This window comes from Arachis ipaensis, chromosome B3 (genome assembly GCF_059453495.1).
Source record: "Arachis ipaensis isolate K30076 ecotype BB chromosome B3, ASM5945349v1, whole genome shotgun sequence".
NCBI classification, from domain to species: domain Eukaryota; kingdom Viridiplantae; phylum Streptophyta; class Magnoliopsida; order Fabales; family Fabaceae; genus Arachis; species Arachis ipaensis.
In genome coordinates, this window is record NC_142438.1 from 23686363 (window position 1) to 23708001 (window position 21639).

The window sequence follows — 21639 nt, forward strand, 5'->3', positions numbered from 1 at the left end:
CAATTGTTGACCAAAATTTTTTTTTAAAATGATATCGATTAAACAGTTTTTTAATAATTTGAAAATACAAAAAAATTAATAAATATTATATTTTTTTTGAATAACAAAATTTTTTTATATTTAATAAATAATTTATTCATTTAATCCGAATTTTCATGACCGTATTTGAATAAATTTTTAGAAAGTGCAAAAAAAAAAGTTCGAAGCAAAATTAATCTCTGAATTTTTTTTACAAAGAAATATGGTCATTCACACTAAAATTTTTTTAAAAAAAACTTGACATAAAGTTATCAAATTTTAAAGATAAAAAATCTCATTATAATTTTAAAGATAAAAAATCTCATTTTTTAATGATAAGGTAAATATTTATATCAAAATTTGATCTCTAAAATCTATTTTTAAAATATATATTTAATATTTAATTCTTTTTATTTTATTTTTAAATCTTTCGAATATTTATTTGTCGTTAATATTTTTTGAAAATTTTTTTTGTCAATAATCTAAACTTTTGAGTATCATTTTAATAGTTTACTCATGTAGTTATATTATTAAATTTTAAATCGTTAGTTTTCTCGTCACCAATTTAAATACTCACTTTAATCTCTTGGACTTAAAATAAAAAAAAAGGAACAAATTCATTCCTTATAACTAAAGAAGTCATCAATTTTTGTAATTACATCGAGAAAATATTGGTACATAACAAACTCTCTCTCTCTCTATATATATATATATATATATATATATATATGTTTATCACACTTAAACTACATACATACTCGTACAAATATATAATTCCACTTCTATACTTACTTTCTTTACTTACTTTCTTTTTTTGTGCCAAGTATTCACGCAGGACGAAAAAAAGCATGAGATATATAACATGAAAAATAAACTATTGAACAATTATTGATCTAACAATCAAAGAATGAACACACAAAATGACAATGGAAAGAAAAGAAAAGAAAGGAAAAGAAAGGAAATAAATTGAGTAGATTTTTTTTTAGATGTGTTTGAATGAAAAGAAAATAAGAATGAAAAAAATGTTATAAAAAGACAATTTTATTTTATAATATAAAATATATTAAAAAAATGAAGGGTAATATTGGAAGTGATGAGAATTTTTTCTCTCTTTTCTTTTTAACATTAGAGAAAAAAAAATTGATGGGTCCTACCAATTTTTTTTATCCCTTTTCTTTTCTCTCTAATTTCTCTTCACAACCAAACAATCAAAAATAATCATTTTTCTTCCTCTTTTCTTTTCTCTCTTTTCTTTTTTTCTATTTTCTCCTCAAACAAACATAAACCCTAGTGCTATATATATAGGATATTATCTGTGAAACAGAAAAAGATTCATACAAGCTAAGGAATAAAGACAAAAGGAGATGAACATAAATGTTTCTTATTTTCTTTTAAAAAAGCACAGCAAATATTAATACATGAATTCTTTATTTTTTGAATATAAAAAATTAAACAAATTTCACACACAGCATTCAAATGCATCTTTATATATGATGCCCATTATTTCACAAAATGCTTCTTACTACTTGCAATTTTTATGGAAAGATTTCAATGAGAGATCTTAATCCCAAAGCTGATAAGTTTATCTTGTAGCTACTAAAACCAGCGGAAAAAATTAAGTTTGCCCATTCTTTTTCGTTTCTCTCTTTTCCGTTGACTTCTACCATCATGAACATATCAAAGAAAAGTTGGGTTTCAATTGATTCAATATCTTTATCACTCTTTTCATCACTCACTACCATATCAATGACAATAACTTTTCCTTTTCTTCCTTTGCTTCTTGTGATAATTGCTTCCTTGCATTTCTTCAGTATTTTGATACATTTTTCGTCATTCCAGTCATGCAATATATACTGCATTTCAGGCAACGTAAACATTATAACGAGTTAATAACTATTTGAATCACTACTTGCATATCATACAAGTATTACCCTAAAGAGTAATACAAGAAAAAATAGTATTTGTATTAAAAAAATTGTTACAAAAATTATTAACTTTATTATTAAATAATTTGTAAAAAAATGAATTTGTTATAAAATTATTACAGTAAATTTCGTTACAAAATATTTTGTTAATAAAAATAGATTATTATAAAATTAAATAATATTTTGTAATACAAAAGCTTGTTATAAAATTGGTTTTAACAAAAAAAAAAAAGAAAAATTGAATATTAGATCCCATGCTTAATGATGTTAGTTTTAATCCATCCTTATTGTATTCATTATCTGATTTTTAAACTCATATTGAATATTGAATGATTTGGCTCAACTTGTTCCTTGTTTTGATAAGTTTTTTCTTGATTGGAAGGGTTTTTTTTTAATTGATTTTTTAATCCGTGGTTTCAGAAAAAGCAATAATTTCCACTCTCTCTATTATAAATCATGGCAAATTAAAGTGGACGATGAGACATCACTAACCATAATTATTTTCTTTAAGGGCGGTCGAACGGACTAGTCTAATAATCCATTTAAATTTAGCTCGTTTAAGTTGACAAGTTAAATAGGTTAGTCTATTTAAATTTATTTTATTCGTGAGCCATAATTTTTTAATTCAGACTATTTATGATTAGTCAAATTGATTAAATAGATTAGTTTATTTATCTTTTTATTTTATTTTTTTTTAAATTTAACAAAAAATATCACTTTCAAATCAAAAATTAAAAAAAATATATGTTTTTTAATTGATATGTCAAATTTTTGAATTGGATTAAGAAAAATATTGCCATATTAGCAAGAGACGGATTCAGAAATATTATTTTGGAGGGGCCAATAATATATATAATATTAAAAAATTATATAAAAAATTATATAATGTAAAATGTATTATAAAAATATATCGATAGAGAATATATTTAAAGTACAAAAAATATGTATGTACTTTTTATTAACGAAGTGGTCGATTCTTCGTATCATAAAATTTATCGATAATAGAATCTGTGTCAAATTTTTTAGCAATTTCTTTTCAATATAATTAAAAGACAATTAGCAAGAAATTAACCTTTCATTTTGTTTATGAGTTATTTTTCACCATATTCATCGCTGAAAAAGATCTCTCAGTTGTAATAGTTGAAACAGAGATAATTAATACCAAATGAATCAAGAAGGACGCTCACAAGAAGAAAAAAAATCCACTTTATGGGATTTGAAAAATTTTATTTAATAAAAAAATATTAGTAATAATATCTTTTTAGATTTTTTTAATATTGTTACTTACTTTTTTAGATATTAGAAATCATTAATATTTAGGTTAGGTTGGACTTTTATTTATATTAGGCTAAATACTAAATAAATTTAAAAAAAAAATTAAATCATACTTAATAACTTATTACTATTAATCTTTTTTTTTATAAAAACGGTCCCGCTACGTTACCAACAGCATTTCTGCCAACTTCTACCAACTCTTATTTATAATTGTGTTTAATGGAAGTGTCTTCGTGGATGAGTCTAATAAAAATATTTTTTTTATGGCTGTGTTTAATAAAAGTGTCTTTATAGATATATTTTCTGGATGTGTCTCTTTATATATGTGTTTAAAATATAATAATTAATTATTGTTAGTAATAAGTTGGCAAATAATATGTTGATACCCTATACTTTTCCTTAAAAAAATTGGAGGACCGAGGCCTCGACTCGCCCGTATGTCCGTCTTTGATATTAGCATATTGCCATATTGGCTATATTTAACCTACAGGCTAACCCATTATTTTTTTTGAATTAATCGAATTTAACCCGTTTAATTAGCCTGAAATTTTAATGGACTTAATTTTAGAGGTAAAATTCAGATAAAACAAGTTGATCCAATTAATTTAACCCATTTTAACGACCCTAAATCTACTTACTATTAACCAGAATAAATAATGAGTTCATTAGCTTATATATGGTTTAAGAACACACATTAAAATTATTAATTCAAAGTTTTTACATAAAAGTTTATATATAAACTTTAAATTTCTAATATATTTATTAAATAAATAAAAAAATTTCTACTAATAATATAACGTTATATATTTCTTTAATTAAATCATAAATAATTTAAAAATAATCTGACTATAATTTAGAGGTAACACGGTTTATTGATCATTGGAGAAAATTTTTTTAATATTGTGCTCAGAACAGTATTATTCCTAAAATTGACTCATTATGTTTATATATGTTATATCGCATTTTTTCAAATTTATTAAAATAACAAAATAGCAACGCTGTTTTTATTTTCATAATTTAAAAGAAAAATAAAAAACAAAACAACGCCGTTTTTTATTTTAATAATTTAAAAAATAATGAAAAAAAAAAGAAATGCCGTTCAGCATTGTCAAACTAAAAAAAATTCTAATAAAAACGTCAATGACGTTCTTTTTAAATTAATTAAAAAAATTCTTCAGACAAAACGCTAGTGGTTTTTAATTTTTATGACTTTTGAAAAGTAAAAGACTTTTCTCGTAACAGGATAAAACTCACGTGAAGTCTAAATAACATAGTAAGATTTTTTTTATTTAAATAAAAAAAATTCATTTACCAATTTAAATTGAAATATAAAAATTTATCAACTTTTATATTTAGTATTATTTTCATAGTTAATTAATACGAAAATAAATTTTAAAAAATACACACAGTTATAGCCAGCGAAAATAAAATAAATGCATTGTTCCATTTCCTCACACATTACTGCCAAAAATAAAACAACTATTTTTTTTCACATTTTCGTTATTGTTGAGAGCAAAAATGGATCGGTTTTAGCCCCAGACTAAAGCTATTATGCTATGTCGTTATCAATGAGACATGTATATGCTGTCTTTTATTAACTATGTTATTTAAATTTTATAATTTCCTAGTAGCTTAGATTTAAAAGCACCTATTTTAAAGGTTTTATATAGGCACAAATGTTAGTTTTATTTATTTTTAAAGTGTGAAAAGTTTTATTTTTAAATAAAAAATTAAATAAATTTAATATTATTCTTCTATTAAATCTAAAAAAAATATTAAATAATGTTAGCTATATGTATAGTGATAATATAAATAATTAAATAATAAAATAAATTTGTTTATTATTAATTTATTTATTCAAAAAGTAAATTTCAATTCTTTAACATTAATATTATTAATTTTTTCTTATTTTTAATAACATTTTATTAAATATATACTAACAATATTAAGTATTTTATTTATATTAATAATAGAATAATATTAAATTTATTAAATATTTTAAGACAAAACATAATATTTTAAAAGTTTAATTATTTTGTTAATTTCTATAATTTTACAAAATTTACAACTAGATCCTTATATTTTTTCTTTTCAATCGAGTCCCTATTCTACTTTTAATTTTATAATTAGATCTTTTTTATGTAAAAAATATGTGATTAAAGATCTAATTAAATTTTTAATTGTGGATATATTCAATTTACAGAAAAATATTCAGTTAACTCTAATATTTTTTATGCTAAAAAAGATCTAATTATAAAACTAAAAATAATGTAAAGACCTAATTAAAAAAATAAAATTAGGTTAGTTTAGTGATTAATTTACTAATCTACTTAAACAAATGTCAAATATTCAAATTCTACTTTCTATATAAAAGTATAAAGATTTAATTATAAATTTAATAAAACTATAGAAATTAACAGAATAATTAGATATATTTTAAATATTAAAATAAAATTAAAAAACACTTATATAATTACTCAAAAGATTATCTATAATATCACAATATCCATACAAAATCCAAGTTCAATGGTGAGAGTTCCTTTTCATCATCTCTCTTATCTAACCATCACTTCAATTAGATGAAAGTTCAATATCTCTCTTTTATATGCACCGACACATACATTTTCGCTTCCAAGAACAACGAAAATATAAAAAGGAATATTTTATTTTTGTTGGCAGTGTTTACGAAAATGAAAATGAAAAAGTAAATTTATTGCATTTTTGTTGCCGCATATATTTTTTAAAATTTATTTTTGTGTTAATTAACGGTAAAACTGACACTAAATATACATATTAATGAAGTTTCGTATTCTAATTTAAAATGATCAATAATTTTTTATTTAAATTAAAAAAGTTAGTGTAACACACCTCTTTAACCCATGCATATTAAAAAATATCTAGCCTCATTATTGCTTCTCTAATTTTAGCAAAGGAAAAATTATTTTAAAAAATTGTTAGGAAGATTTAATTATAAAAAAATTATTTTTAATACTAAAATTATTAAAAAATTTTTTTTTTATAATATTTAAGAAGGACAAAATTTTTTATAAAGAAATAAGTATATTTTTATTTATTTTTTATAATTTTTATAATTATTTTTCCTAAATTAATATTAATTTTCATTAATTATTTATTTTTTACTTTTGTGATTTTTTTTCCTTTTTTTTATTGATAATAAAAATTTAATATACAATCTCAACAGTTAAGAACATCTCAATAAAATGAGAACCATTATAAAAATATATATCACTAAAAAGTTTGTTTTCTAAAAGTAAAATGCGTAAACGTGACGTTTTCTTAAAATCCTAAAATCCTAAAATTACGTAAACGTCAATTCACTTTGTCTGATCTGCATCGAATAATGGACCATTCTTGTCAAACCTTATCATTTTCATCATATACTAGAGTGGAGCAAAAAATTTCATTCATTGAGTCATGTGACTTTTTTCCTTTGATCTATATTCAATGCTTGCACAATTGGTATATCCAAGCATGATTTGTATATTGAGTTTATGTTGTTATACCCAATGAGAGAAAAAAAAATGAAAGATTACAAAAATAAAAAATAAATAAAAATAAATAAATAAAAATAAATAAATAATTGATGAAAATTAGTAAAATTTTAGGAGAAATAAAAATTGTTAATTATGAAAAATAAATAAAAAATAATTAATAATATATTTATTTTTTCATAAAAAGATTTGGTCTTTTTTTTTAAGTATTATAAATATTATAAAAAATTTTAATATTTTTTAATAATTTTAATATTAAATTTTTTTTAATAATTATATTTTTTTAACGATTTTTTAGAATAATTTTTTTTAATAAACATATATGTAAAATTACGGATGCAGTTGTGCAAAAAATAACTCATCAAAAATTAAACCTCTAAAACAAATTATCATATATATATATATAGTCAGTACAAATTTTAAAAAATTTATTAGTAAGAATAAAATATGTATAATATGATAATAATTTTTATAATTATATTTTATTATTATAAAATACAATTAATTTTTTAGTTATTTAACTAATAAATTAAAATATTTGAATAATAATTTAAATAATAATATATAACTTAAATTTTATTCTTTTAGGTTTTATTAAAAAAATTGAATAATTTTTTTATTGTGAATATAATTAAATGTCTCTTTTTTTATATATTTTATTAAATTATCATTTAAAAATTCATCTTTCATATCATTATAAAATTGATTCTTTATGATATTTATAACTATAAAATTTTTTTCAATTGATGTCATTATTACCAATAAAATGAAAGCTAATTAAAAAAAAACTAATAAATATTCGTATATTTGGATCTTAGTTTTCATTTAGCTGATTTTTATTATTATTATTTAATTATTTTTTATTAAATAATCAATATAATATTATTATAAGATTGTAGGATCTTCTATCTATACCATATGGAGATAGACTAAGGGGAAAAAACGAAGTGCAGTCAAATTTGTTTATTGAGTTGATGAGGCAAATAAATTTTGGTAGGTACTCTAACAAAAATGTTATAATTTTATAAAATTTTAACTGAGACATTTGTGGTTTAGTTTAATTTATTTTTAATAAGTATAAAAAATTAATTTTTAATTAATTAATATTAATTAAGTTTTTTATTATAAAATTAATTTTAACCCTTATTTTTTAATCGGTCAATAGCGAAACTAATTTACCTTCAAGAAAATGGCATCTGAAGGAGGAATTGAGTCAAACATGTCCCCTCCAACATATTTGAGATTCCCACTTCCTTGCAAGCCATCAACAACATGTGGAAGATCAAACACAACACACTCCATTTGTGGAAATGCCTTAGCAATAGCCTTAGTCATAGTTCCTGTGCCTCCACCAACATCAACCAAAGACTCCAACCTTTCAAACACACCCTTACACTTGTCAAACAAAACACTTGAAACAAATGGAGTATCGGTTTCCATGGCATCATTGAAGAGCTTATTGAGTCTTGGCTCAACGCCAGCATAGTCCCAAAGTGCCATCCCATGTGTCATGTAGAACGGGGTGGGACTATCATTTTTGAACCATGCTGGCAACTCGCACCACGGCTTTGTTAAAATTGGATCAAATACGACGGACAAGTAAGGGAAAAGACTCATGGGGTTGTCTTTAAGCAACAACATGGATGCATCGGTTAGGGCATAACTCGATTCTGGATCGCCTTTGGAAGAGATTTGTTTAGAGAAAAAGCCAGAATGAGTCAAAATTCGCATCAGGCGGTGGATGAATTGTGTTTTGTTGGGATGGATTTGTAGAGAAGAAATGAGTTTTGAGAGTGGCATGGGTTGGCCATGGTTGTGTATGGCATCTGGAATTCCCAAGTCAATTGCACATTTGAGGGACATGGAATTTATGAAGCTGAAAAGTTGGTGCCATACACGGCTTTGAGATTCAAGCAATTTGGAAGCATAGTCTACACCATTGGATTCCATTATTATTGCAACCTGAACTAAAAGTATATCTGTATGTTTGAATTTGTAGAACACTAAACAACATTGGTCATATTTATAGAGAATCCTGGTGTGTGTCACCAAGATAATAATGAAGGGACAGTATAATAATAAGCCACCTACTCAAATGAACATGTTAAAAATATATTTTTATGAAGATTCTTATGTTAAAAGTGTATTTTGTTTGTTATTAGCCACACTTTTAAAAAAATAACATTTTTGTAACACATCAAAATCAAACCATACCATTCATAATCTAATAGTAAAAAAAAACATTTTTATATAAAGATAATTGTAACATTTTTATGGTAATATCCACCTAATAATAAAGTATGAGGCTATTTACCCAAAAAAAATGAAGTGAATTCGTGCCTGTTACTTGTTATCTAATTTTTGCTTAATTTATTTTTGTTGGTAAATTTTAAATATTTAAAAATTATTTATTTTTATATTTTAAAATTAAATTTTTATTTTTTATTTTTTTTTAGTTAAACACTATTTTTAGACACCATAATAGTCATTAAAAATTAAATCTCTTCTAATATTATCAATTTACAATTTTTCAAAATTTTATATTTCAGGTTCTATTTCAATTTTATGTAATTCACTGAATACTCCAACAGCAAATTTAAAATTTACAAAATTTATACATAAATTGTGAGAGCCTATAGACTATAGTTTTACATAATCTAAAACACAACATACAATATGGTAAATTGCAGTGGTTTATGAAAAAACATGATATAAACATACACCATAATCTCTGACGTATCTTTCAATAGATAATGGGAGGTAGTCATGATCCTCCTAACAATTTAAAGATATATTTAGTAGGTATATATCATAAACTATGACTAGTTTTTTTTTTTTTAATGGTAGGATTTGATTTTCATTAATGTAAATAGATGGTCTAAAATAGACTAGAGGTAAGGATAAAAAATGAATAGATCTACCAATATTTTAATACATATTTTTGATGTTTTTTCATAGCCCTCTGAATTGTTGCCAAGACCTCAAATGGGGATTTGACGGCCTTCAAAGATGAAAACATTTCTGACTTTTCAAATTTGTCAGGTAATATTTACTGCGAGTTCTCTTCTTTCTTTAGTTGCTTCATTTTTTCTTAATTCATTTTTCAGTCTCCTCCACCATTTTTAGATTTTTTCTTGCTGGTCTGGTGTGGACAAATTTGTTGCTTGCCAAACATCCTTTGATTTTGTGTACTCCCAGAAGCAATGAAAGGTTGATTCCTCAACTTGGTTGCATCGCCGACAGATTGGGTTCACTGTTTGAATTTGGGATTGGATCTTCTGAAAAACAGGTAGTCCCTCATGCATAATCTTCCAAAAGCAGTTCTTAATTTTTGGATGACAATTTATTTTCTACAAATTAGACCATAATGTTTTGTGTTGGCACTGTTCTGGCAGGTATTCCAAAGGTGGGTGAAAAAATTGGAAGCTTATCATGTATGCCGAGTTCACAGTGAAACTACCTTCTTTTCCTTTCATCCAGGTAACTCTATCTTCTATTCCATGTATCTGTGTGTTGAGAATCGTTATAGCAATTTCTGGACTGAAGATTGATTGAATTAGTGGTTGATTCCATGACCTGTTAGGTAGAATTAAGTCTGAAAACTTCTCTGGTCTTTCTTCTATATGTTGTGAGAGATTAGGAGTGATGGCTACATAGTCTTTGACCCATGAATCCTCCCTAATTCGAATAGATAGACCTCTGTCCACTTCCCAAAAATTTTCTTTCTCTAAGACTTTTCTTCTTTCCATTATACTACGCCAATTCCATAGACTATCACTAGTTTAGTTGGCTAAGATTTTTTTAAATAATTTAAAAGGTGAATGCTATGGTGTTTGATAGATAGTATCTATTTATTAAACAAAAATAAAAAATTAATATTTAATTTAAAAGATATAAAAATGAATAATTTAAAAAAAATAAAATTTATTATAAAAAATAAGTTAAATAAAATTTAGACACCAATTTATAAACACCATAGAATTGGCCAATTTAAAAACAGTGTTCGATTCATACCCCCATTTCCGGTAGAATCACTATGTACGTGCATATCTCTCCGCCATTCACTCAATATATTTTATAACATGTTTTATTAATAGGCTTTTAAAAATTATACACTAATAGATTTTTAAAATTTATAATAATTTAGAAGAACACAAGACTTGTCATTATCATAATCATTATTGATTTTGTCTGTGAAATAGATCGGCTTCAAATACCCAATATCCACCGAGCAGTATACTCGGAGGCTGGACGTCCAATTCCTGAATTCGAGCTTTTCTTCGTGTTGTATGAGAGTACGAGCAATAACAAGGGGGGGGGGGAGTGTACCTACAAAGGTACTCCGAAACTTAAGTCAGTATGATATTTTGTTTGAACTTAATCCAAAAGAAATGCTTTACCTTCCTTTATATGATGAATTCTTCGTCCGTTGCATTCTCGGTAATCAATCGTCGGTTTTCGAAATCATTGGCTTTGTAACCGACCTTATTATGCCGTTTGGGATGTCGGTTATGATAGGAGTATTGATGTCACCGAATTATGGCTCATCCAATCCGAGTAATAACGGATAATGATGAGTTATAGCGCACGCCAATAACGGTAATGGGGCCGAGTTATAACTCGTCTTAATGACGACCATATCACAGCCCCCAAGCTTAGCCTGAGGAGAGTTTTTTAATGAAGCAGGTTGAGCTTTTGCGATGAGTTATAACTCGGATAAGTGGGTTATTGAGTGAGCCCCCAGTTCAACGTACTTCATTAAAAGAGCTTTATTTTGAGTTACATGGGGAATCGTGCCCGTTTTTTATTGAGGAGAGAGAATGAGTGATGGTTGCATTAAAGTGTTGTTGGTTTCCAATGTGCCTTTCGTCGTTTGATGTGACTGAGGCAGTGGTGTTATCATTTGGAACGTTTTTTTGCTTTTGATTAATTACTTCTGCTGCTTGGAATTTTGGCGTTTTGGTTTTCTGCTTCTTTGTGAAGAATGAGCAAGAGAGGTATGGTTATGTCTCTCTGCTTCTGATTTCTTTCTTCCTTCTTCTCTTGTTTTTTCTGGTTGCATGCTGGTTTTAGTGGTTTTGATGGGGTTTGAAAAAGAGAAAAAGGATAAGATAGATTGGTTCTATGACTGGGTTGGGGATGATGTGAGGTCACGGATTTGGTTGTTCTGTGATGAAGCTGCCGTGAAAGAAGTGGATGTAACTAAAGTAGTGAGGCAGAGTTCTGGAGTTGAGATTGAGTTACTGCCATGTAGTGTTGATGATAGGGTTTATCACCGGGGTGGGGGTTTTGAATTTTTCTACATGCATAGCTGTGTTCTTGAGGAGTTGAGAGTTAGGTTACCATTTACAGAGTTCGAATGTCAGATTTTGAAGCAATTAAACTGTGCTCCATCACAGCTTCATCCAAATGGGTGGGCGTTCCTTCGTTCTTTTGAAATTCTGATGGAATTTCTGGAAGAGGTGCCGTCTGTTGACCTGTTCTTTTCCTTATTTCAAGCCAATGGGGTGTGGAAAGGTGGTTGGATAAACTTCAATAGCACCCCTGGATTTGGCATTTTCAAGCTATATAAATCTTCTTTTAAAGATTTTAAAGAGATGTATTTCAAAGTTAGAGGCCTGAAAAAAGATTTTCCTTTTTTCATAGATAAAAATCTGGCTGAGAAGTTTCCATTGTTTTGGTGCTCGGAACCTCAAAATATACTCGGGCCGGAGGTTATTTCGCCGGGGAATGTTTGTTTAATTGAGTTCCTGGTTGAAAATATTGATCGGAGAGATCTAATTTCGATGTATGAGCTTCTAAAGTGGGAAGAGGATAAATATGCTATTTTAGAATATTTGGGTGAGTTTTAAGGTTGCTTCTGATGTGTGTATTTCTTTTATTTGGATATCTAACATGCTCTGTGTTTTGCAGGTGGTAAATATCCCAGTGTTTTAGCTGCGTCTCTGAGGACGCGTTTTAAGAATAAAAATTTGGAGAAGGAGGTTTCATCTTCTAATGCTGAGAAAGTGGCTGCGACTGGCGAAGTTACTCAGCCTCGTCAAGGTCGGAGGAAGGTGATTGCGAAGAAGAGGAAATCTGACTTGGTTGAACTGTCCGAGGATTCTGGTGAAAAGGAACAAGGGGTCCCTCTTGAGGAAATACAGGCCTTCATGGGTAATCATAAAAGACTTCATGAAATTTCTGAACAAAGTGAGGGCTTTTCGGTGTGGGGAAAGGAGTATCCCTATATGGCTGTGGTGGACGAGTACTGTCAATCCTCGGCTGATGTTTCTCTTGCCAAGGAGGTTAGAGACATGGCGATTAGACAGTATATGCAGGTAGTGGCCGACCTTGTTTATTGTATTCGTCGTTTTTGGAAAACGTATAAACTTCTTGTATTGTTTTGCCTAGGTTGTTGGTTTGCGCCTTGCCAGTCTTGGGCGTAGCCAAGAGTTGAAGTTTAAGAAAGTTTCTATAGAAAAAGGAGAGGTCTCTTTGTTGAAGGAAGAGTTGAGTAAGAGCAAAAATGCTGCTGCCGAGTTTCAGTCTCGGCTAACTGATACTGAGAAGTTATTGAAGGAGACAAAGGAAAGTTATGCTCGGGATGTGGAGGACTTGAAGAAAAAGAAAAGTGATTTGGCGAGCATACAATCTCGCCTAATTGAGGTTACTTCTCAATTTAAAGATATGGAGAAGAAAAAAAGCTGATGAAATTCTAGACTCTTTTGTCGAGGGGTTTGAAAGGGCTTGCTTACAGGCGAAGTTTTTGGCGCCAGAAGCTGATCTGTCCGGGATGGATCCTGGAAAAATCGTCAGTGATGGCCAGATGATCGAAGATGATGGTGATGCGGAAGATGAGGCTGATAATGTGTAATCTGTGATTTTCTATATATGCTGCATATTTTGCTATTATAATTTTGTAATGGATAGTTATTTGTGTTGCTGTTTAACTTTGTTTTTTGTGGATTGTGGAACTGGTTGGATTGCGTTTAATGGTAGTGTTTTTTACTTAAGAAAAAGCTTGTTGATTGGTAGGAAATGAATATGAGAATTTTTCCTTTTTATTTGATATGACTACCGAGTATTGGCAGTTTGTTAATTAGACGAGTGATTTTATCGTCCGAGCTATATGGATAGTAGATAGTAATGAAAGAAAGATAAATCACATAGTTTGAATAGAGCGAGATATTTGATTTGTGACATATTGTGAATTGGTGTTCCTTTGAATACAAAGGTGCAGGTAGGCTAGCCTCGTTAAAACCTCTCCAAGCAAAACCCTTTGGGACAAAAACTTGGTAGTAGGAAAAAGAGTACAAGCCTGTCCCTGACTGTTAACTGTAGAACTTTTTTAGGGAAGAAACATTCCAGGTACTGGGTAGGACTTTACCATCTACTGATTCGATTTTATACGCTCCATTTCCGAGTACTGCTGATATTCGGTACGGACCGTCCCAGTTTGTTGCGAGCTTCCCATGTGATGGTGGTTTCTGAGAAGTTTCCATTCTACGAAGCACTAAGTCGCCTGTTACAAATGATCTGTTTTTTACTGATTTGTTTGTATTGGCGAGCTAGTGTGTGCTGTGATGCACGTTGCCGTAATGTGGCGATGTCTCTTATTTCTTCGATGATATCGAGTTCGGATCTCCAAGCTTCCTCCTGACTGTCGAGCTGTGTTCTGATGGAGTTTTGGAAGATCTCCAATGGTATCATAGCTTCAGAGCCGTATACTAGCCTGAATGGTGTTTCTTTTGTTGATGACTGTGGGGTTGTGTTGTATCCCCAAAGGACTTCGGGTATTAGCTCGGCCCAAAGGCCTTTAGTGTCATCTAACTTTTTCTTCAATGCGTGTAAGATGACTTTATTTGCGGCCTCAGCGAGTCCATTCGTTTGAGGGTGTTCCATCGAGGCAAAATGTTGTCTGACTTTAAGATTCTGCAAAAAAGACTGAAATTTCTGATCTGTGAACTGGCGGCCATTGTCAGTGATAATATGGTGAGGTATTCCAAAACGGCAAATAATATTTTTCCAAACGAAAGAAATCATTTGTTGGGTTGTTATTCTTGCCAAAGGTTGGGCTTCCACCCATTTTGAGAAATAATCGATCCCTACTACGAGAAATTTTACCTGACCCGGTGCCGTAGGGATCAGACCGAGTATATCTAAACCCCATTGGTTGAAAGGCCAGCTGATGTCAGAGTGGTGCAGTTGTTCGGCCGGAATGTGTATTAGTGGTGCATGTTTCTGGCAGTTGTTACATGTTCGGATCTTGTGTTGGCTGTCGTGGTTTAAAGTCGGCCAGAAGAAGCCAGCACGGAGGACTTTTGATGTTAAACTCCGAGCACCTGTGTGTGTTCCGCAGATTCCCTCATGTGCCTCGGCTAATGCTATGTCGGCTTCTGGCTTGTTAAGACATTTTAGTAATGGGCGAGTATATCCTCGTTTGTATAATGTTCCGTTTAGTATTGTGAAGGAAGATGCTTGTCTTCGGAACTTTTTGACATTGTCGACCTCTTCTGGTATATTATCTGTTTGCAAATATTGTATGAAGTCGTCCCTCCAATCCTTTTCCTGTGTAATACTTAACACATTTGTTAGAGTAACACTGGGAGATGTTAGGGTAAATTGATGTAATGTAGATAACTCGGATTGTGTAATGCCGAGCTTATATAAGGTTAAATTATACAGTTAGTCCCTATACTTTTACTGAAATTACAAATTAGTCCCTACACTTTAAAATTTTGTAATTGAGTCCCTAAACAAAATTAAATTTTGTAATTAGATCCTCAATAACGTTTATCGTAAAAAAAAATACACATTTACCATAATGTCCTCTTCTTCCTCTTTTCTCCTTTTTTTTCTTCCTCCTCTCTTTAGAATTTTTCTGTTCTTCTTTTTTAACAACAACAATAGGGCTTCAACAACAACAATCCTAGAAAGATAACATTTCCACAAATCAAACAATCAGAAATTCAACTCAACAACCAAATCAACACACAACAACAATAAAATAAAAAAACAAATCAAAATTAGAAACTGAAGTTGTCACAGAAATAGAAGCAGAAGCAGTAACAGAAGAAGAAGCAGGGGCTCAAGCAGAAGAAAAAGAAGCAGAAACAGTCACAGAGGAAGAAGCAGCGCCGGCGGGGTCCCCCTCCAAGCTTAGCCGGCGCCGTCCCCTCCTCCTCCCCCCTTCCCCCTCTTCCTTTCCCCTTTCACATTTTCTTTCGGCTCCCCCTCCCCCAACCCCCAAAATGCGTTTCCTTCCCCCCACCCCACTCTTTCTTGTTGCTGCTATAATATGTGCTCCTTGGAGAATCAGATTAATTGCTTCCAGTAAACAAGTCTCAGTAATTAAAATCTAAATTCACTTTATCTACTATGAGTTAAAATTTCAGATTCAGAAAATTGAAGAAAAATATGAGGTCTAACATTTCAAGCAGAAGCAGAGAGAAAGGTTGAGTGAGAATAACAGAAAGAGAAGCTTTGAGAGGGAGACAAGAGGTTGTCTTCCCTGGAAAGGAAGTAAACAACATCAACCATGCACACTTTGCTAACGCATCTACAGCACTCTCCTCCTTCTATTTCTCCTTCTTCTTGGAGATCCAGATTTCAACAAAATGAGGTTTACGATGGAGTTAGGTTTTCCGATCCAAAACCCCTCTGACTTCAACAACATCATAGAAGCCTTCGGCTGGGAGAAGTTCCCCTACCATGGTGGCGCCGCTCCCCGCAGCAACGTTATTTGCCGTGTGTTCATCGCCAATGAGTCTCCACCGAAGCCGTTCCCGAAGTAGCCTTCACAGGAGCGGGTAAGAAGGGAGAATTGGCCATGGCTTTGAAGAGTGATGGTGCGATTGTTGTTGTTGCTGTGATCTTAAGAGAGGAACTTGATTGTGAAGGTTGGCATTGGAACGTAAAGAATTGGAAGAGTATGTGAGGAAGTAAAGGAAGAGAGAAATGGAGTTGAAGATGAAGAGGAAGAGGAGAGTGTTGAGGAGCAACGTGTTCCTTCAATTCATGACGCTGGGAAGGGGGTGGGATGGATTAGGAATTTTTCCTCTGTTTTGGAAAGTGGAGAAGTGACAGTGAGAGGGCTGAGGAGGGGGTGGGATGGGTTAGGGATTTTTTTGTCATTTTTAAATAGTTAAATTATAGTGTTGGTCCCTATACTTTTACTAAAATTGCAAATTAGTCCTTACTGTTAAACACGTGCAACTCACATGCTTAAAATAGCGAATATACTGAGGAATATTCCATTAAATCAAACGGTGTTTGAACGGTAGGGACCCAATTACAAATTTTAATTTTTTTCAGGGACCCAATTACAAACTTTTAAACTATAGGGACCAATTTACAATTTCACTGAAAGTGTAGGGACTAACTGTGTAATTTAACCCTTAGATAAAATGTCAGCCCTTTGATTTTGTTCCCGTGGTATGTGTTGTATTTCAAATCTGGAGAACTTTGAAGTTAATTTCTTAACTAATAGTAGATATTTAGATAGAAGAGGATCCTTGACCTGAAAAAGGTCGTTTACCTGTTGTACTATCAGTAAAGAGTCACAGTATACCTTTATTGCCGATATTTGAAGGTTCAGGCAAAGTCGGAGTCCGGCGAGTAGTGCTTCATATTCGGATTGGTTGTTGCTAGCTTTGAAAGCTAAGTTTAAGGAATGTTCCAGTATGAATCCATCTTCGGCCTCGAGGCGGATTTCTGCTCCACAGCCTCCATTATTGGACGAGCCATCTACATACAAAGTCCATTGCTTTGTATGGTCTTCTTCGGAGGGTATTGTAAGTTCGGCAATGAAATCAGCTAGGAACTGGGATTTAATTGGTCCTCTAGATTGATACCTGATGTCGAACTCAGATAGCTCGACTGCCCATTTGATAAGTCTTCCTGCAATTTTTGGTTTATGTAATACCTGCCTTAATGGATGATCTGTTCTTACGTAAATTACATGGCTCTGGAAATAAGGTCGTAGTCGCCGTGCCGAGAATATCAGAGCTAGTGCAAGCTTCTCTATCCTGGGATAGTTGAGGTCAGCATGCTGGAGTGTTTTGCTCACAAAATATATTGGATGCTGGAATTTGTCTCTTTCTGTAACAAGAACTGAGCTTATCGCCCAATCAGTAACTGATAAGTATAAAAACAAGTCTTCCCCTTGGAGGGGGGTTTTTGCAGAATCGGCGGTTGTGAGAGAGTTATTTTTAGTTTAGCAAAAGCTTTCTCACAATCGTCGTTCCATTGAAATTTTGTTTTCTTTTTTATTGTTTGAAAAAAAGGAATAAAGACTGAAGCTAAACATGGAACGAATCTTGATAGGGCGGCAATCCTTCCTGTAAGGCGCTGAACTTCTTTTACTGTCTTTGGGCTTGCCATATCTAGAACTGCTCGGCATTTGTCTGGATTTGCCTCAATTCCCCTGTGTGTTAGTAGAAATCCTAAAAACTTACCCCCCTTGAACGGTGAATGCACATTTCTCGAGATTGAGGCGCATGTTGTAGTGGCGAATTTGACCGAATATTTCAGCCAAATCGTCGATATGGTTTTTCCCGATCTGTGTCTTGGCGACCATATCATCGACATAGACTTCGATATTTCTTCCAATCTGTTTGGCGAACACTTTGTCCATAAGGCGTTGGTAAGTTGCACCCGCGTTCTTTAACCCAAATGGCATAACTTTATAACAATAGTTCCCGAAATCAGTAATAAAAGCCGTTTTATTTTGGTCGGAGGGGTGCATTAAGATTTGGTTATACCCCGAATACGCATCCATAAAACTTAAAGTAGCATAACCGGAGGCGTTATCTACTAAGGAGTCTATGGATGGTAAAGGATAAGAATCCTTGGGGCATGATTTGTTTAAGTCAGTGAAGTCGACGCACATGCGCCACTTACCGTTTTGTTTTCTTACCATTACCACATTGGCTAGCCAGGTGGTGAATTTGATTTCTTTGATAAAGTCTTCATTGATGAGATTTTATGTTTCTTCTAGTGATGCTCTTCTCTTTTCTTCACCGAGTTTTCTTTTTTTTTTTTTTCTGCTGTACGGGTCTGGCTGAGGAGTTAATTGCTAGTTTGTGACTGATGATTTCTGGGTCAATGCCGGGCATGTCTGAAGGTGTCCATGCAAAAAGGCCAGTTTGATTTTGTAGGAAGGTGGTGATGGCCTGTAATTCTGATCTGTTGATTGACTTGCCTACATAAGTAAATTTGTTAGGATCATTGTTAAAGTGTACTTTCTGTAAGTCGTCGGATGGTTTAGGGCATTCAAGAAAATCAGCTCTTGGGTCAAGGTCGGCGAGTGTGTGGTTGTTGTTCGAAAGGTCGACGTTGTTGACCTGTTGCCTGAGACGATGTTGGAGCTTCATGCTGATGTTGTAACACTGGCGTGCCTCTTTATGGTCGCCATGAACTGTTACTACTTGATCGTCCTGCAGAAGAAACTTAACACACAGATGAACTGTAGAAACAATTGCGCCGAACTTGTTTAAAAATGGTCGGCTAAGTATAAGATTATATGGACTAAAGCAATCGACTACTAAATATTGAATATCATAGGTTTTGGAAAGGGAATGCTCACCCAGTGTGGTTTGTAACCACACTGAATCCAGTATTGGAACTCGTTCTCCTGAGAATCCAACCAAATCGCCTTTTGTTGACTGCAGCATGTTGTCACTGAGCTTCATTTTTTGGAATGTTGAATAGAACAAATCGTCAGCGCTGCTCCCGGGATCTAGAAGTACTTTCCTTACCAACAAATCCCCGAGCTGAATAGTGATTACCACAGGATCGTCCAAGTTTGGTATACTGGAATTGAAGTCGGCATGTGTAAAAGTTACTTGCGGCTGTTGATTTGTCGTTTCTGTCTCTTGTTGTGGTCCATTGACCGAGCATATTGCATGGAATGATCTCTTTCTTGCCGAGTTTGAGGATCCTCCACCTGCGTAACCTCCTGAAATGCAATTAATTATACCTCTTGGTTTTTCGTATTGCCGTGAGGGCGCTTTCTCTTTTCCTCGGCTTAGTTAGTTGGAGGAATCGCTGGGTGTGGAAGGTGTGATGTGCTTTTGAATGTGGCCTCCGATGTATTTGTCTAGGTGTCCCTGCCTTGCTAGGCGTTCAAGAAGGTCTTTGGCCACCACACAGTTGTCAGTGTTGTGGCCGTGTTTCTGGTGGAAAGCACAATATTTAGACTTGTCCACATTCTTTGTATCTTGATATGTGCCGGCCTTTCTCGGCGGCTTGATCAGTTTTGAATTCAAGATCTCTTTAATTATATCCTCACGCTTAGTATTGAACTGCGTGTAAGAATCAAAATGAGGGGTTAATTTGAAAATTTTCTTGCTGCTCAAGAGCTTATCGTCATCTCGGTAGTTTGGCTTCTCGGACTTCTGAGCTTGTCTGAGCTCCTCGATATCAATTTGGCCTTTTGCTTTTTCGCGAAACTTTGCAAGGGTCCTCGGCTTGGCTACTGTGATGGTCTCCTGGAATTTCCCAGGTCGAAGTCCACTTTTGGTTGCGTGTAGGTGGACCTCGGGGTGGAGATCAGGTATACTTATCGCGACCTTGGTGAAGCGGGTCATGTAGTCCTTCAAGCTTTCGTTGGATCCCTGTTTGATCGTGTTCAAATAATCGGAATCGTGCAAATAAATTGCGAATCCGGAAAAGTGTTCTTCAAATAGCTTCGCCAACTGCTGAAACCGTGAGATGGAACCTGCAGGCAAAGTACACAACCAATCAAGTGCAGGACCGTCTAAATAATTTGGAAAACAACGACATAAAACAGTATCTGATGCACCATTGACGATCATTATTGATCGGAACTTTTTGAGAAACTTCTTTGGGTCTCCGAACCCATCATAAGGTGTCAGGGTTAGTGGGAGGGTGAATCTCTTTGGCAATTCGAAGTTCATCACTTCTTCTGTGAAGGGCCCCACAAGTTCGTCGGACTCATCTTTTTCATCTTCAGGTTGGCCTTCGTCAGCTCGGACGGTCTCCGAGACATGAGAGGGTTGGGAATGATGCTCATTATCTTCTGGTCGTTGGCGATGAATTTCATTATGTTCTATCCGAGCATGGTTAAGTTCGGCGATTTGAGCAGCCATTATTTGATTCTCGTCGGCCATTCGTTGATTCGCTTGCTGTAGTTCAGCTACCATCCGCATAAGTTCGGACAGCGAAGGGGGTGGTACGTCAGCCATGAGTGTAAACGAAGGTAACGGGACCAAAAGAAAAAATCAATTTCCTCGGCCCCACGGTGGGCGCCAATTGATCTTGTCTGTGAAATAGATCGGCTTCAAATACCCAATATCCACCGAGCAGTATACTCGGAGGCTGGACGTCCAATTCCTGAATCCGAGCTTTTCTTCGTGTTGTATGAGAGTACGAGCAATAACAAAGGGGGGAGTGTACCTGCAAAGGCACTCCGAAACTTAAGTCAGTATGATATTTTGTTTGAACTTAATCCAAAAGAAATGCTTTACCTTCCTTTATATGATGAATTCTTCGTCCGTTGCATCCTCGGTAATCAATCGTCGGTTTCCGAAATCATTGACTTTGTAACCGACCTTATTATGCCGTTTGGGATGTCGGTTATGATAGGAGTATTGATGTCACCGAATTATGGCTCATCCAATCCGAGTAATAACGGATAATGATGAGTTATAGCGCACGCCAATAACGGTTATGGGGCCGAGTTATAACTCGTCTTAATGACGACCATATCAATTATTATTATTATTATTATTATTAATTGTACAATAATATTGTACTATATTTTTTGTATTTTTTGGACAAAAATAATGATAAATGTATTCATTAAATTCTTATATATATATATATATATATATATATATATATATATATATATAATAATAATAATAATAATAATAATAATAAAATTATAAGAATTTATTTTACAA

General features: G+C 32.2%; 2 protein-coding genes across 2 annotated transcripts; both read right to left on the minus strand.

Annotated features, from left to right (window-relative positions):
• Positions 1–1383: 1383 nt before the first annotated feature.
• Positions 1384–8757, minus strand: LOC107629811 (putative O-methyltransferase 3). Its single transcript, XM_016332703.3, has 2 exons — positions 7910–8757; positions 1384–1871 (listed from the first exon to the last, which is right to left on the minus strand). The coding sequence occupies exons 1-2, from the start codon at positions 8678–8680 to the stop codon at positions 1554–1556; spliced, it is 1089 nt and encodes a 362-aa protein (XP_016188189.1). The 5' UTR covers positions 8681–8757; the 3' UTR covers positions 1384–1553.
• Positions 8758–19743: 10986 nt separating this feature from the next.
• On the minus strand, positions 19744–20919 carry LOC107632597 (uncharacterized). Its single transcript, XM_088506820.1, has one exon. It carries the CDS (start codon positions 20917–20919, stop codon positions 19744–19746), a length of 1176 nt encoding a protein of 391 aa, XP_088362946.1.
• Positions 20920–21639: the final 720 nt, after the last annotated feature.

What these genes read in the sequence shown, in the direction of transcription:
- LOC107629811 (XM_016332703.3), bottom strand. Translation starts at nt 8,680, where the DNA reads ATGGAATCCAATGGTGTAGACTATGCTTCCAAATTGCTTGAATCTCAA. An exon ending in CAGATGCCATTTTCTTGAAG is followed by an intron (nt 1,872 to 7,909) that starts GTAAATTAGTTT and finishes CCTGAAATGCAG; the next exon opens with TATATATTGCATGACTGGAA.
- LOC107632597 (XM_088506820.1), bottom strand. Translation starts at nt 20,919, where the DNA reads ATGGCTGACGTACCACCCCCTTCGCTGTCCGAACTTATGCGGATGGTA.